Raw genomic sequence first — 16,182 nt, 5'->3', positions numbered from 1 at the left:
TTGAGGGCCTGACATGGTAACCTAGTGGTTAAAAGTCCTTGCTTTGCATCTGCTGGGATTCCATATTGGCACTGGTTCTAATCCTGGCAGCCCCACTTCCCATCCAGCTCCCTACTTGTGGCCTGGGGAAGCAGCACAGGACGGCCCAAAGCCTTGGGACCCTGTACCTACATGGGAGACCTGGAAGAAGCTTCTTGCTCCTGGCTTTGTATCAGCCTAGGTCTGGCCATTGTGGCCACTTGGGGAGTGAATCAGCAGATGGAAGATCTTTCTGTCTCTCCTCTCTATGAATCTAATTTTCCAATATAAATAAATACATCTTAAAAAAATTACTAGGAGTGGGGGGGGACCCTCCCATTTGAAAATATGGGAGCTCTGTTATGCATAAGACAGCCCTAAAGAGGTTTCATTGGCACAGCCTTCTTTGCCTTACAAGGAAACGGCAGCAAGGTCAGCCTTACTAGTGTGGTCAATCCTCAAAGACTGGTCATCCTACTGCTGCATGGAGGTATTTCACTGGTTTGGAGGATTGTAAATTCTTTTTTAAAGCTCAACTCTGGGGAACTTGGATCCCCCAAAGTAAAATGCATGTTAACACATCAAACGGATTTGTCCCAATGTACAAATCTTTCTGTATACCCATAACAGTCTTAAAAAATTCTGCTGTGAAAATAAATCTGCCATATGACCCAGGTATCCCGCTCCTAGGAATATACCCAATAGAAATGAAATTTGCATATGAGAAGGGGATCTGTAATCCTATAGTTGCAGCAGCAAAATCTACAATAGCAAAGAAATGGAAACAATCCAGATGTGCATCCAAAGAAGAGTGGTTAAAGAAACTGTGGTACATCTACTCCACGGAATATTATTCAGCTATTAAGAATGAAATTACGCCATTTACAATTAGGTGGTCCCAACTAAAGACCATTTTGCTCAGCGAAATGAGTCAATCACAAAAGAAGAAATACCATATGTTCTCTCTAATACAAGAAAATCATCATGGAAAGTGTAACTTCAATCACCTGATCTATACTTTTTTTTTTTTGCTGCATCCCATGTGTTTTTATTGTTTTGATTTCAGTTTCATTTATTCCAAAGACTTTGTTTTCTCTTGTCAAATTCATTGCTGGCTCATGGATTACACAGTGGCATCATTTTTCCCAAGAGACTTGTGTTTCCTTTTTGTCACCCATGTGTTGGTTACTCAGTGGCGTGTTTTTTCATGGTGCTGTAATTTGTTGTTGTTGTTGTGGCTGTTACTCTAATTCATACCAGTTGTTGATCTTGTTTCACTGCTTCTCATTTATGGAAATGTATAGTGATGGGGGTACTGGAGTCGACCATATCCAGATGTGGGGGTATAATGCAACATGCATTCCTGCTTCCAAACAAAAGATGGACTCCCAATGAAACTGCCGTAAATGTGTAGACAATGGAATCCCACACTGTCTGACACTGTCTGTACCAGTAATGTCGGGGCACACTTAAATAAGAGACTGATGGAATTATGACTCCTTATGAAGCACTATACTATCGTAGCAACATGAGGAAAATCTGTCAGGGGGTAGGAGTTTTGTTGGGGGAGAATCCTAAATAAAATAAAATTGAAAAAAAAAAGAAGAAAGAAAATTATGCTGTGAGACCTCCCTTTCTGGATATAACCTTGCTTTCCAATACTGGCCAAAAGAACATGATGATTGTTTCATAGTATCTGGGAGACACTAAATTCAGTTCTAGTCATGTGGAATCATTTCAATACCTAAAAAGTAAGGAAGTAGTACTCCGAAAACAGTAAAGAAGCATTACTCTGAAAAGAAACATCTAAAATCAAAGAGATTCAAAAGAATCAGATTTCTAGAAATGCTAATTTAAACTAGAAACACATGTTACTTAGTGTACACTAGTCCTGAAGAGAAGAAAACTCTTACCTGAACAACAAACGTTTTATCTCCAAATCCCGGTGTCATCCCCAAAATGCTCATGTAAGAGGCTTCGTTGATGAAGTTTTCAATTCCATGGAAAAGCCCGCGGCCGGTAGCAGAGATGCGTCCATGGATGCCTCCTTGGCTGATGGGCTTGCCAGTGACACAGGCATGTGCATTGATATCCTGCAAGAGGAAGCCATCACTTAAATGCCGGGGATGGCGTTGGCTCGGTAGTTCAAGTCACCCTAGTGACGCTTACATTCCACAGGACAGCATCTGGCTTCAGTCCTTGCTAATCTGTATTTATGATTCTGCTCCCTGCTGATGCATATCCTGGCAGGTAGTAGATGATGGCCCACATATTTAGGTCCCTGACACCCATGGGGGATACATACATAAAATTTCTAGGTTCCTGGCTTATGCCTGGTCCAGTTTTGGCTTTTGTGAGCATTTGGGAAGCAAAACAGAAGTGGGAGACCTCATTATTTCTGTCTCTCTGTTCCTTTCAAATAAAATGAACATATAACACAATGAAATGTCAACCTCCATTTCTCATCACACATTCTCATTTCACTAAAATTATGCTCATCACGAATATGTGTGACTATTTATTTGCTTGACAGGCAAAGAGAGAATTTACAGAGAGCCAGCTCCCATCCCCAAGTTCACTGCCACAATGTGCTGGCTGAAGCAGGAGCCAGGGACTCCATCCAGGGGTGGCAGAGATCCAAGTACTTGAGTGATCACCTGCCATCTCTCAGGACACACAATGCTCTCTGGGATGAGATGTCAGAATTTTAAACTCTAAACATGCTTGTCCCTGTCCATATCCTCAAAGTATACTTTTACCAACAGGACAATAGGACAAGTCTATTTTTCGGCTGTCTGCTCCCAGCATATACCCACACAGTAGACTTATTTACCAAACAGAAAAACAAAGTTTAGGAATTTAACCTCAAGTACAAACAAAAATATCAGAAAAATTGAAACAGCCAGGCTTAAAGTTATCACTCGCTTAACAAATGTTAAGTCCAGTGTACATATACCTACAGAGTTTAAGAATCCACTCTAACACTCACACAACCAAAACCAAGCCCATGGCAGGAAGAGGTGTGTGGCATTCCATGTGGGCAGCACCAAGTGCTATCTTAATCTACTGTGCAACATAAAACTTTCAGGGCTGACAATGTTGTATATGCAGAGGGTTAAACCAATGCCAGCAGCACTGACATCCTATGTAAATGCAGGTTTCAGTTCTGGAAGCTCTACTTCTGATCCACATCTTTGCTAAAGAGCTTGGGAAAGCATCAGAGGATGGAAAAAGCTCCTGGCTCCTGTCTGGTCATTGTGGCCATTTGGGGAGTAAAATCAGTCAATAGCAGACCTTTCTCCCTCTGCCTTTCTTTCTCTCTCACTCTAACTAGCCTTTCAATAAAAAATTCAAAATCACCTACCACAGTGATTTAACAAAAGCACTTCATAAGATTTTTCAAGAAGGCAGTTGTGGGTGTGCCATAAAAGCACATGCCTGATACCTGGGTGTGAACAGAACACTTTAGTAGCATCAGTCAGCTCTGTGAAGTGGGAAGTCTTCACTGCCCACCTTTCCATTCTCAGAATTAAGGATGTGCATGTACTCATGTTTAGAAACAAGAATAAGAATAGGGTACAGGAAGGCTAGCTACCCTTCCAAGACATCAAGTTCATGCTCAAATTGTTGCACATATACAGAGAAATGAGACACTCTGACTTTAGGAGGAAGTGGAAAGAAAATGAGGAAGAACTTAATGTCAACTTGTGAAGCTTACTTGCTCTGTATGTAAATTAAGAATTGTCCTGGTCTTTATCTGTATTGTTTATTATTACAGAGAACTCAGAACTGTATTTCTTGTACAAAAAATTACAGAAAGAAAAAAGCACTCTCCTAAAAGAGCTACAGGATTAGCAGTTTTCCCACAGTTTTCTTTCATGAATAATTAATACTTGCAAATAGAGTTGCACATCTAGTGCCAAGTGCTTCTAGCAGGAGAATGCCAATGCTGGAGTTGAAGGAAACGTAGTCTGAGGCCAGGCCTGGCACCAGCTGCCAACTCCCCAGCATGCCTCATGGTTCCCCTCAGCCAGGGGGGACACTGTCCAGTGATACACCTCCAGATAGGGCCAAAGGGTTCCAGCTCACAACTAGAAATGACTAACATCTATGGCTTTCTTACCTTGGGCTTTAATTTTGGGCTTCCTATCACTTTAAGAAAGTCTTAGCTAGCAGTGCCTCACACCTTTTAATTTTGCTCTCACCATTGTGAATGAGCTCCGAATAACAAAACATTACCTACTGAAAGCAGGCTAGTCCCAGAACTCAGCTAACATGAAAGCAAAAAGCATCCCCTTTGGAAATGGCAGTCAAAACTCTTTCAAGAGTCCAACACTACTGTTGATTTTAGGGGACTTGTGCAATTCACATGATGTAATTCTTGTATTTGTCTCTTGGTGTTTACAAAGGGCTGTGGACTGTTCTAAGTACATTGATCACCTATGTATTCCTTATAAAGTTCACAAAGTCATTTTATTATTGTTCTTTTCCATGAAACAAAACCGAGGCACAGTGCTGGAGCCAGGCCTGGGATCCAACATCCTGCTCAGGCTCTCAAACCAGCACCACACTCAGGAAATGCACCTCTCTCTCTGTCTCTCTTCTCATCTCCACTGGGTTCCGCAAAGAAAAGTTTCCTGGGTCCTTAATACCTTTGGAAAACTTTGTTAAAAGAACAACCTGTACCATCTTGCACCAACAAATCTGGCCACAGCAAATAAACATGATAAATCACCAGGCACAACATGCTCTAAGGGCAAGTGCCACCATGCATGCCATATTCTCCATAGTGTCCATCTATAGGTGGGGCTAAATGTACACCCCACTTCTTTCTTTCCATCCCCTTGTGGTCTGGGCCCCTCTAATCTTCTCTGCACTTACAACAGGCCTTAAAACCCAGCTCACTTGAGTCAAACACACTCTGCTTCCAAGACAAAGAGAAAAGTCCGGTCTGTCCCAACTCTGCTGGCCTTTCTCACCTTCCTCCTGCTCACAACACTGGTTGGCTCCAACCCTCTCAAATTCATTCCCTTCTGCCTTTCAGAACCTTCACCCACGTGCTTCCTTCTGCCCCAGCACTAGCCCAGGTTCCTTCCCCTGGACCAAGTCCACTCATGCTACAGGGTTCAGACCAAAGAGGTCCGTTCTGACCTGACTTCACAGGCTCAGTCGGGTCTCATTACCTTTTATTGGTTTTGGAACTACTTGCAGCACTTATGCCAAGGGCAGTGACTACCTGGCTTGTACTTGGCCTTGCAGGTGGTAGGCACGAATGTCTTTGTCTAACTCTGTTTCTCAGCCTACTCTTTCAATGCTTGATTTTTCACAATCCCAGTCCACTGAGGGACAGGAAGAGCCTTCCTCCTGGGCTCTGTTTGGGGGCACAACTCTGCTTGGGCCCCAGATTCTGATCCTCACACTCATCCCTGTCCTTGACCTCCACATCTCGGCAATTCTCACATGCTCAAGTTCTACCTTTTCAAGGTGGAGCCAGAATCTCTCCCCTGTAAATCCTCCCTCCAGAAACTGCCACATGCCCCCTCACATGACGCCGTTTCCGCACTACATATGTGTTCTTGTCTACAAGCTCTTTGAGGAAGAAGTCAGAACAATAAGCTTCCTCGCTCTGCTTGCAGGGTCTCCGCAGTGGGTGCTCTCTGGCAGGGACCCAGGGCAATGGGAAAGTAGAAACTCAAGCCAAAGGTAGGAATAGAGGAGCTGAAGTAAAATAGTAGGCATGTGAAGGTTAAAACAAAATGAAAAAATACTGGTTTATCCTTCTTGTCTAGTTGGCAGAACTGTTATACCTTACAGACAGCAAATGTAGAAAGCCTGCGGTTTCCCCTGGGTACTCACATAATGCCCTATGGTGCTGGCATAGGTGTCAGCAATCCAGGACATTTCCCTCTCGCCTGTGCTCATGTCCGGAGCAGGCACATCAATGCCAGGACCTGGGAGGCATAGGGAAAGGCAGTGAATTAGTTTTACGATAAACTCATCTTAAACATAAAGATCCTTGTAATTCCCACGAGCATCCCATGGGGGTGCAAGGGCCCAGGCACTTGGGTCATGCTCTGCTTCTTTCATAGGTATATGAACAGGAAGCTGAGTCCAAAGCAAAGCAGATGGTAGCTTTATCTGGTGAACCACAGTGCTAGCCCAAGTTCTGTAATTCTTCCATTCTCTAGTTCACTCCACAAATGGCTGCGATGGCTGGTGTTGGGTCAGGCCAAAGCCATGACCTCCATCTGGGTCTCCCACGTGGGTGCTGGGGCCATCCTTGCTGCTTTCCCAGGCATGTTAGCAGAGAGCTGGCTTGTAAGCCAGTACAAATTTGTTTAACCATGCTGATTTTCTCCTAAAGTATACATGACAAAGTGTTCCTGAGTTCTTCTAGACATATCTATTGTGCTTTTTAAAAACATCATTTTGCAATATTAAGGGTTAAATAAGCTTGTTGCTGTAAGTAAAACATTCCAGTCAGAGTAGGGTTATTGGCAAGTGGCATGTCTGAGGTCCGAGTGCACGAACCAGAAGTATATGATAAATTGCTTCCTAAGACTTCAATGAGAGCAGACTAGGAGTGAGACAGCTTCAGAGGGTGGCCAGGCTGAACAACTTGGGAGTTACACAACCTTAGTCAATAGAAGCAGCACTGAACATTAACTTTTCACAAGTTTGTCCAAAAATCAGAAGAGGAAAGAACACCTCTCATTTCATCTTTTCAGGCCAGTATAAACCTGATACTAACAAGAAAGATGTATACCCATAACCCTTAAAACAGCATTAAAAGGAATAAAATGCTGAGAAGAGTTTCCTACTGAGAAATATGAAACTTGAGAAACCTCAATCAACAAGACTTTCTTAATTTATGGATTAGTTAAGAAAGAGGGCAAGACACACTGTCCTACAGATCGAACACGATTGCTGCTGAATCCCCAGCTGTCTTTTTGGCTGTAATTACAAGGGCCCAGCGCCATGGCCTAGTGGCTAAAGTCCTTACCTTGGATGCACCAGGATCCCATATGGCCACCGGTCTAATCCTGGCAGCCCCACTTCCCATCGAGCTCCCTGCTTGTGGCCTGGGAAAGCAGTCGAGGACGGCCTAAAGCCTTGAGACCCTGCACCCACGTGGGAAACCTGGAGGAAGCTCTGAATGCCTGGCTTTAGATTGTCTCAGCACAGGCCGTTGCGGTCACTTGAGTCAATCACTGGACGGAAGATCTTCCTCTCTGTCTGTTCTCCTCTCAGTAATTTCACTTTGCAATAAATATAAATAAACAAATAAATCTTTTAAAAAAGTGGATACTAAACTCACAAAATGGAATGGGGGCCAGAGTTCAGGTCTGAGCCTCAATACAAAACTCTGTGGGAAGTGAAGTCCCAAACCAACAGTAGTAGTAGTAGAAAACTCTCCTGCCTGCGTTCCCTGCTGCAGAGCTTTCCAGCCCAGACACCAGCTTGCTTGTGTCATGAATTAGTTAATGAGTCCTTCACACATGAGCCAAGAAGTCACATTAACTAGCACTGAAAACTGTGCTTTCCGTGTGCCAATGGGTCATTTTTTAAAGTTTGTAACTGTAAGACTCTTACCAAAGTGGTCAAAATTATGGAAACACTCCAGAGATGGGCAACAAATATGACTGAATAAAGCTCAAAATCAATGAAGAGTATTAAATGTTGGAGACTTAGGCTAAGAGGTAATGTAGCATAAGAAATGAGAGGTAGCAACAGGGTTTCAAGCCAGCCTATCTTTGAATTAGGAGATACTGACAGGTGTGACTGAGGCATTAATACACTTCTATACGACAAGGTACGTGCAAAGCGCACAGCAGAACTAGCTAAGCAGCATGGCAAGAACCCAAATGCCTTTACAGAAAGGTATTTATTTAGTTGAAGGCAGAGTGACAGACAAGGAATGATTTTTTTCTAATCTGCTAGTTCACATCCAAATGGCCACAACAACCAGGCTGGGTCAAGCTGGAGCCAGGAGCTGGGAATCTATCTAGGCCTCCCTCGTGGATGCAGGGTCCCAAGGATATGTTATCTTCAGCTGCTCACAGGCTCATTAGCAGGAAGCTGGACTGGGAAGAGAATAACTGTGACTGCAACTGGAGCTCACAAGGGATTGTGGCTCTGCAGGTGGTGGCCTTTCCTGCTACACCACAATACTGGCTCTACCTCCATGCCTCTAAAGCTATATACAAAAGCTAGGCCAAATCTAGTCAAAGTGTAGTGTTACCTATATTTATTGATTTTGTATTTGTCTATTTATCACATGCACTTTTTCCTAAAAATGGGATAAAACATGGGTAAATGAATTTCTTAGAAACTTGTGAACAAGGAAGAAGAAAAACAAGTTCAGGAAACCAGAAGGATTCTCAAGTATGTGTATACCTCTTTTCCTTTTTCAATCTGTTCTGTTTTGTTTTGTTCTAGTCAACTAAATTAGAAACCTTCTAGACTAAGAAAAAAACATTCAGAAAGATTTAAGCTGCTTGTAAACTAAAGAGTAAATGGCAATCGCCTTGAAAGCCCTGGGATCCCATATGGGCCGGTTCTAATCCCGGCAGCTCCACTTCCCATCCAGCTCCCTGCTTGTGGCCTGGGAAAGCAGTCGAGGACGACCCAATGCATTGGGACACAGCACCCGCGTGCGAGACCCGGAAGAGGTTCCAGGTTCCCGGCATCGGATCGGCGCACACTGGCCGTTGCGGCTCACTTGGGGAGTGAATCATCGGACGGAAGATCTTCCTCTCTGTCTCTCCTCCTCTGTGTATATCTGGCTGTAATAAAATGAATAAATCTTTAAAAAAAAAAAAAAGAGTAAATGGCAAATATCTATATATCACAGAGAGCTAATTTTATCTCACACAAAAGAGCACACCACCAGGCAGTGAGTAGCAAGATGGCAGTGGCTTCTTAGGTGTCCCCACGGACAGCCTCCCTGTACTTCCTGTACAATGTGCGAGGAACTACTCTTCATGCAATACATACCAATAAAGCCTTTCTTGGCTAGCTCCATTGTAAACCTCCTTGTGATCTTTTCCAATTCATTATCCTGTGAATAAATAAACAACAATGATAAACAGGTGATACAAATATCACTTGGAAGGCTTGGTACAGTAGCCTAGCAGTTGAAGTCCTCACCTTGCATGCACTGGGATCCCATATGGGCACCAGTTTGTATCCCAGCAGCCCCCTTCCCATCCAGCTCCCTGCTTGTGGGCCTGGGAAAGCAGTCAAGGACAGCCTAAGGCTTTGGGACCCTGCACCCTTGTGGGAGACCCAGAAGAGGCTCTGGGCTCCTGCCTTCAGATCAGCTTGGCTCAGACTGTTGTGGCCACTTGAGAGTGAACCAGTGGATTGAAGATCTTCTCAGTACATCTGACTTTCCAAAAATATAAATAAATCTTTTTAAAAAATCATTTGGAGAGAATAATTCCATTATATGTTGTTTATGGAACATTCTCACATTTTTTACGCAATTCTCAGGATATACAGTAGGCAGTTCCTTCTTAAAATGAAGCAAATGAGAAAACAACCAGAAACTGGCTTATTAAGGAGCAGGTGTCTGGGCTAGAGGTTAAAGTACCTGCATCCCACTTAGACATCCTTGGGAGGCAACAGCAAAGATTCCCACTGCACACGTGCAGTATGTGGAAGATCTGGACTGAGTATCCAGCTCCTAGCACTGGCCCTGGCCACTGCAGACACCTGAGAGTAGGCCAACAGCTGGGAGCTTTCTTATTCTGTCTCTCAAATAATCGGAAAGAAAAGAAATTAGGTTATGAGAATCAGCTAGAATAATGAGGGTGCAAACCCCAATTTCCCTTTGTATTATATATATAATAATCTCTCATATATATAATCCCTCCCTCTTAGAGACCAAATCTTTTTGTTTTAAACAATTTATTTATTTTTATTGCAAAGTCAGATATACAGACAAGAGGAGAGATGGAGACAGATATTCTGTCTGATGATTCACTCCCCAAGCGACCGCAACAGCCGGTGCTGCACTGATCTGAAGCCAGGAGCTAGGAGCTCTTCTGGGTCTCCCACGCGGGTGCAGGGTCCCAAGGCTTTGGGCCGTCCTCGACTGCTTTCCCAGGCCACAAGCAGGGAGCTGGATAGGATATGGGGCCGCCAGGATTAGCACTGGTGCCCATATGGGATCCTGGCGCATTCAAGGCGAGGACTTTAGCCACTAGGCCACGGTGCCGGGCCTGAGACCAAATCTTAATTAAGACTAATTGGAGGCCCTGGCACAGTGTCTTAGAGGCTCCACTTTGGTACTTACTGTGTAGCTCTTGGGATTGATCTTAACACCAGCTTTTGCACCCCCAAATGGCACATCTGAAAGGGAAAGCAGAAAGTTGTTAGTCTGTACAAAGATCAAAAGAAGAATGCACTATGCAATGAGTTGAGTCTCCCTGACCCAAAATGCTTATCTCTAGCAGTGTTTTGGATTTCGGAATATTTGCTTACACAAAACAAGATATGGGACTTGTAACGGGATCCAATTATCTCATTAAGTCCCTCACTTACCAAAAGTCTAAATTGAACTATTAAGACTGAAGTAAAAGTGTTAGGCCTTAAAGACTATCTTAAACAAAGTTGGCTTTGGGAGGTACATTTTTATAGCACCTTAACAGGAAGCATGTGTGCAAACATACTCCCCCAGAGTTCCTGAGGCAGCAAGAAAGACAGCCACTTACCAACCACTGCACACTTGTATGTCATCAGAGAAGCCAGCGCTTTCACTTCATCTACACTCACGTCCATGCTGTAACGGATACCTGGAGGGATGTATTGAAAAAAAAAAAAGGCAGGGAGAGAGAGGAGAAGGGAATGATTTAGAACAAGCTTTCATTACAGTTTCAAAACCACCAACTGACAAGCTACAAAGTGAAGATGCCTTCATTGTCCCTTTACCGCATCGACAAGGAGGCGAGCGGCCAGGCAGACGTAGCTGGCAGCCCTGCCACCTTTGTGCTGAGCAGCTCTGGGGAGGATAGAGGGGTTGGGGACACAGAAAGTAGGGATGCCTACTACTTTGATTCTGGGGATCATGTCAGTCTCCCCTTCAAGATTTGCAGGGCCTAAGGATCTTTGCTTCTCCAGAGTCCAGTCTTGCCATTGCAAGGCTGACAGACAGCACTGGGACTCCTTGAAGCTGCGCCTTGTGCGTGAAGGACACGGGCCTCAGCTGCCTTTCTACCCTCCTTCTCCCAACAGATTCAGCCACGGAGTCACAGCTGAGTTGATGGGAGCCCTGGGGATCTCTCTCTTGGGAATTTAGGATTGCTGAGATGGCAAATATATACCATCTTACCAATTAGAAGTTTGAGAAAACAAACAAAAAAAAAATTACATTTTTATTTTATTTTATTATTATTTTTTTAAAGATTTATTCATTTTATTACAGCCAGATATACAGAGAGGAGGAGAGACAGAGAGGAAGATCTTCCATCCGATGTTTCACTCCCCAAGTGAGCCGCAACGGGCCGGTACGCGCCGATCCGATGCCGGGACGCGCTGATCTGATGCCGGGACCAGGAACCTCTTCCGGGTCTCCCACGCGGGTGCAGTGTCCCAATGCATTGGGCCATCCTCGACTGCTTTCCCAGGCCACAAGCAGGGAGCTGGATGGGAAGTGGAGCTGCCGGGATTAGAACCGGCGCCCATATGGGAGACAGAGGTTACAGCCACTTGTTCACTGAAGAGGGCTGTAGCAGCCAGTGATATGGGTGGCAGAGGCCCAAACACTGCTGCTTCTCCCAGGCAGGAGAAGGAGCCTGATCAGAAGGGGGACACAAACTGGCACCCAAAGGGATTCTGTAGGTATGCGCTATACTACCAGGCTTGCCCCTCTAGTTCTAGTTCATTTTTTAAAAAATTTATTTGAAATGTCAGAATTAAGAGGAGGGACAGAAAAAGGCAGAGAGAGAGAGAGAGAGAGAGAGAGAGAGAGAGAGAGAGAGAGATTGATCAATTTTCCTTTCACTTATTCACTCCCCCAAAGGCTGCAACAGCTAGAATTAGGCTAAGCTGATGACAGGAGCCTGGAACTCCATCTGGGTCTCCCATGTAGGTGCAGGGACCCAAACAGTGGGTCATTCATTCTCTGCTGCTTTCCCAGGAAGCTGGACTGGAAACAAAGCAGCCTAAACTCAAACCAGTACTTACATGGGATGCTGGTGCTGTAGGCACAGGGTTAATCTACACTGCGCCAGCCCCATCTAAAGCCGCTTTGTTGTGTTTCAGAAATCAACAAGCTAAACATTATTGGCATGTTTTAAGAGACCACTCTGAGGTTAAAGCCATGCCTTTGATTTACAGAGCAAATAGTAAGTTTACTTTGAAGAGTTCTTAGAATTATTTTGCAACCTGAGTTTTAAAAATACTAATGAAAACCAAAAAAAGTACTAGTGAAATGAACATATTATTGCATTTCCCCCTAGCATACAGCAGGTGTTTTGTGTAGTTTACTGCCTATTTGTCTCACGTTTCTGCAGGGGGACTACTCCGTGTACCACAGCATCTCTCTCTCACGCCCACGCCTTGGCCTCTCTACCTTGCTTGTTTTTTACATATTTTAATGCCAATCTTTCACGTTCATTTAGTCTGGCCTCCCGACTCAGGAAGTTAGCATCATCAGGACATTCCTTGTTCTGCTTTGTGCTCTAATTCCTTGGTGCCAAACACAGAAATGATGTATGCTAGACATTCAAAAATATCAACTGAATATGTGAATGTTTCCTGACAATGAAACTTAATGTTGAGAGAGGGAAAAGCCGTGGCCAATAAAAATGACATATATACATTTTAAGCTTCCCCATAAACATCGCTACATATAATAAAAAGTCTAAAAGTACTTAAGAACCAAGGCCCAACACAATGGCTCAATTGGCCAATCCTCTCCACCAAACGCTGTGATCCTATATGGGCAGCAGTAGGTGTCCTCGCCGCTCCATGTCCCATCCAGCTCTCTGGGAAAGCAGTGGAAGATGGAAACAAAGTGTTGGGAATCTGCCCCAGCATGGGAGACCCAAAGGGGGCTCCTGGCTCCTGGCTTCAGAGTGGCTCAGCTTTGGCTGTTGCAGCCATTTGGGTAGTGAACCAGTGTATGGAAGATCTGTCTCTCATTCTCTTCAATAAAAATAAATCTCTAAAATACCAGGTCTTCAAAAAAGTTTCCCAGAAATCAGAATTTGTAAAGATGAAACATTGTTCCTTATAAAACAAAAATGTGTCTAAAAGTAAAATGTGGTTTTCAAATGATTGAAAATGCTACAAGGGCCAGGCACGGTATCCTAGTGGCTAAAGTCCTAGCTCTACAATCTCTGGGATCCCATATGGAGGGCTGGTTCTAAGCCCAGCAATCCCTGCTTCCCATCCCACTTCCTGCTTGCGGCCGGGGAAGGCAGTCGAGGACAGCTGCCAAAGCCTTGGGACCCTGCATGCACATGGGAGACCTGGAAGAAGCTCTTAGCTCCTGGCTTCGGATTGGCTTGGCTCTGGCTGCTGCGGCCGCTTGGGGAGTGAATCATCAGACAGAACTTTGTCTTTTCTGTTTCTCTTCCTCTCTGTATATTTGACTTTCCAATAATAATAATAAAAAACATCTTCAAAAAATGCTACTAGGTAAAATAGCCTATTACTTAATAAATAATTATTCCAAACAGGGGTTGGGAAGGGGAGGGCTCCAGTTGTTGCCTTGTCCAGGTGGCCCCAGCCTGAGGCACCTGCTCGCCTGGAGGGGTCTTAACAAGGCCTGCTGTGCCCAGGTGCAGGACTGCCCCAAGCATGGGACATAAGGCAGCTGGCACAGAGTCCCACACAGTCAATACTCACACTCAATTCATGCCACACAAGTCATCACAAAGCATGAAGTGGCACATAACACAGCAATTTCCTTCAAAAAAAAAAAAAAAAAAAACCACCTAACAGAGAGGATCTGCATGCATAAACAGCTTAAAAAATTCTGGATTCTTTTAGTCTCAAACTGAATTCATGGATGCAATACAACAAGGTTCACTTAAAGAAATGTTTTGCTGTACCAAGACAGGTCACTTTTAAAAAATATTATTTAAAACATTTTTTTTAGATTTATTTATTTTTATTGGAAGGGCAGATTTACAGAAAGAAGGAGAGACAGAAAGAGATCTTCCATCTACTGGTTCACTCCTCAAGTGGCTGCAATGGCTGAAGCCGAGCTGATCCAAAGCCAGGAGCCAGAGCTTTTTCTTGGTCTCCCACACTGGTGCAGGTTCCCAAGACTTTGGGCCGTCCTCCACTGCTTTCCCAGGCCACCAGCAGGGAGCAGGATGGGAAGTGGAGCAGCTGTGATTTGAACCTGCATCCATATGGGATCCTGGGACTTCGAGGTGAAGGATCAGCCAACTGAGCCACCATGCTGGGCCCTAAAATTTTATTTATTATTTTTCACTGATTAGAAACGCATACAGATTTCCTATTTGCTGGCTTATTCCCCAAAAGTTAACAGCAAAGGTTGGCCCAGGTTGAAACCAGCACACCAGGCCTCAGTCTGGGTCTCTCAGGGGCAGACAGGAGCCCACATGCTAGAGTCATCCACCCCCTGCTGTCTCCAGGTGTGCGCATCAGCAGGCAGCTGAAACCAACAGCAGAGCTAGGACTTACACCCAGCTATATTTTGATATGGGTTGAGGGTGTCCCAAGCAGTGCCTTAACTGCTGTGCTGAACGCCCATTGTTTTTTGTTTCTACTGCTTTTTCAGAGACTACAGAAGTAGTTCCATTAAGTTACTTTTCCTTATTTTCCTAAACATTAAGTTCCATTAACTTAAAAACTAAAATAGAACTTAAATAGGCTACTGTGCTGGGCCCTAAAAATATAAATCTTTAAAAAAAAAAAAACCTGGGCCTGGCGGCGTGGCCTAGCGGCTAAAGTCCTCGCCTTGAAAGCCCCGGGATCCCATATGGGCGCCGGTTCTAATCCCGGCGGCTCCACTTCCCATCCAGCTCTCTGCTTGTGGCCTGGGAAAGCAGTCGAGGATGGGCCAAAGCTTTGGGACACTGCACCCGCGTGGGAGACCAGGAAGAGGTTCCAGGTTCCCGGCTTCAGATCGGCGCGCACCGGCCCGTTGCGGCTCACTTGGGGAGTGAAACATCGGATGGAAGATCTTCCTCTCTGTCTCTCCTCCTCTCTGTATATTCCAGCTTTCCAATAATAATAAAATCTTTAAAAAAAAAAAAACCTATAAAACTTCTAGTTAAACAAGTACCCACAATGTAGTACACATAGTAGTAAAGTTAACAATTACTTGAATTAGTTAATATTCATAAAATCAAATAGCATTTCAATAGCAAGTCCAGTTTTCTAGATGTGGATGCTAATTAACTAGACCACTGCTATGAAAATATAAACAGAAGGGGCCCAGTGTGGTAGTCTAACGACTAAAGTCCTTGCCTTGAATGTGCTGGGATCCCATATGCGCACCAGTCCTAATCCTGATGGCCCTGCTTCCCATAGATCTCCATGCTTGTGGCCTGGGACGGTAGTCGAGGACGGCCCAAAGCCTTGGGACCCTGCACCAGCGTGGGAGACCCAGAAGAGGCTCCTGGCTCCTGGCTTAGGATTGGCTCAGTGCCAGCCACTGTTGTTGCTTGGGAGTGAATCATAGGACGGAAGATCTTCCTCTCTATTTCTCTTCTCTGTGTATCTGACTTTGCAATAAAAATAGATCTTTAAAAAAAAGAAAATACAAACAGAAAAGTCTGTTTTATTTAAAAAGCCCTAGAATGATGAGTCAGAACTGGGTGGAGGGACACTGGCCACACCCTGTGCAGTCACCCCCTCACAGCACAGGCATTTTCTGCAAGCTGCCCTGAGGCAAGGGAGTTCTGAGAAGCAGCCCAGGCTCAGCGGATGAGCCCTGCAGACAAGGCAGGGGCATCCCCTGGCACTTGACAAGCACACTAGCAAAGGAGAGCTTCAACTGACAATCTGAAAACAAAACAAAGCAAAAAGAAACTTGGAAAAAATGTAAATGTATCTGTAAGTAAATGGTTCTGTACCAATATTTGAGACTGTCCAGTTAGATCAGAGACTCCTCCAATATAGAGGAAAGCTGGTAACTCTGTCCAGCTCCATGTAGAAACCAAGGTGACAATGAAACAC

General features: G+C 44.5%; 1 protein-coding gene across 1 annotated transcript in view; it reads right to left on the bottom strand.

Moving 5' to 3' along the window:
* Positions 1–16,182, bottom strand: part of GLUD1 (glutamate dehydrogenase 1) — a 40,519-nt gene that overhangs the window by 9,956 nt on the left and 14,381 nt on the right. Inside the window, exons 2-6 of the mRNA XM_004583332.3 lie at positions 10,737–10,817; positions 10,319–10,374; positions 9,016–9,079; positions 5,875–5,969; positions 1,932–2,111 (exon numbers count right to left, since the gene is read on the bottom strand). Of these exons, the coding sequence (XP_004583389.2) occupies positions 1,932–2,111; positions 5,875–5,969; positions 9,016–9,079; positions 10,319–10,374; positions 10,737–10,817 (476 nt within the window). The remainder of the gene's footprint in view (positions 1–1,931; positions 2,112–5,874; positions 5,970–9,015; positions 9,080–10,318; positions 10,375–10,736; positions 10,818–16,182) is intronic.

Source organism: Ochotona princeps, chromosome 13 (genome assembly GCF_030435755.1).
Source record: "Ochotona princeps isolate mOchPri1 chromosome 13, mOchPri1.hap1, whole genome shotgun sequence".
NCBI lineage: Eukaryota > Metazoa > Chordata > Mammalia > Lagomorpha > Ochotonidae > Ochotona > Ochotona princeps.
This window is presented reverse-complemented; position numbering and strand designations above follow the sequence as displayed.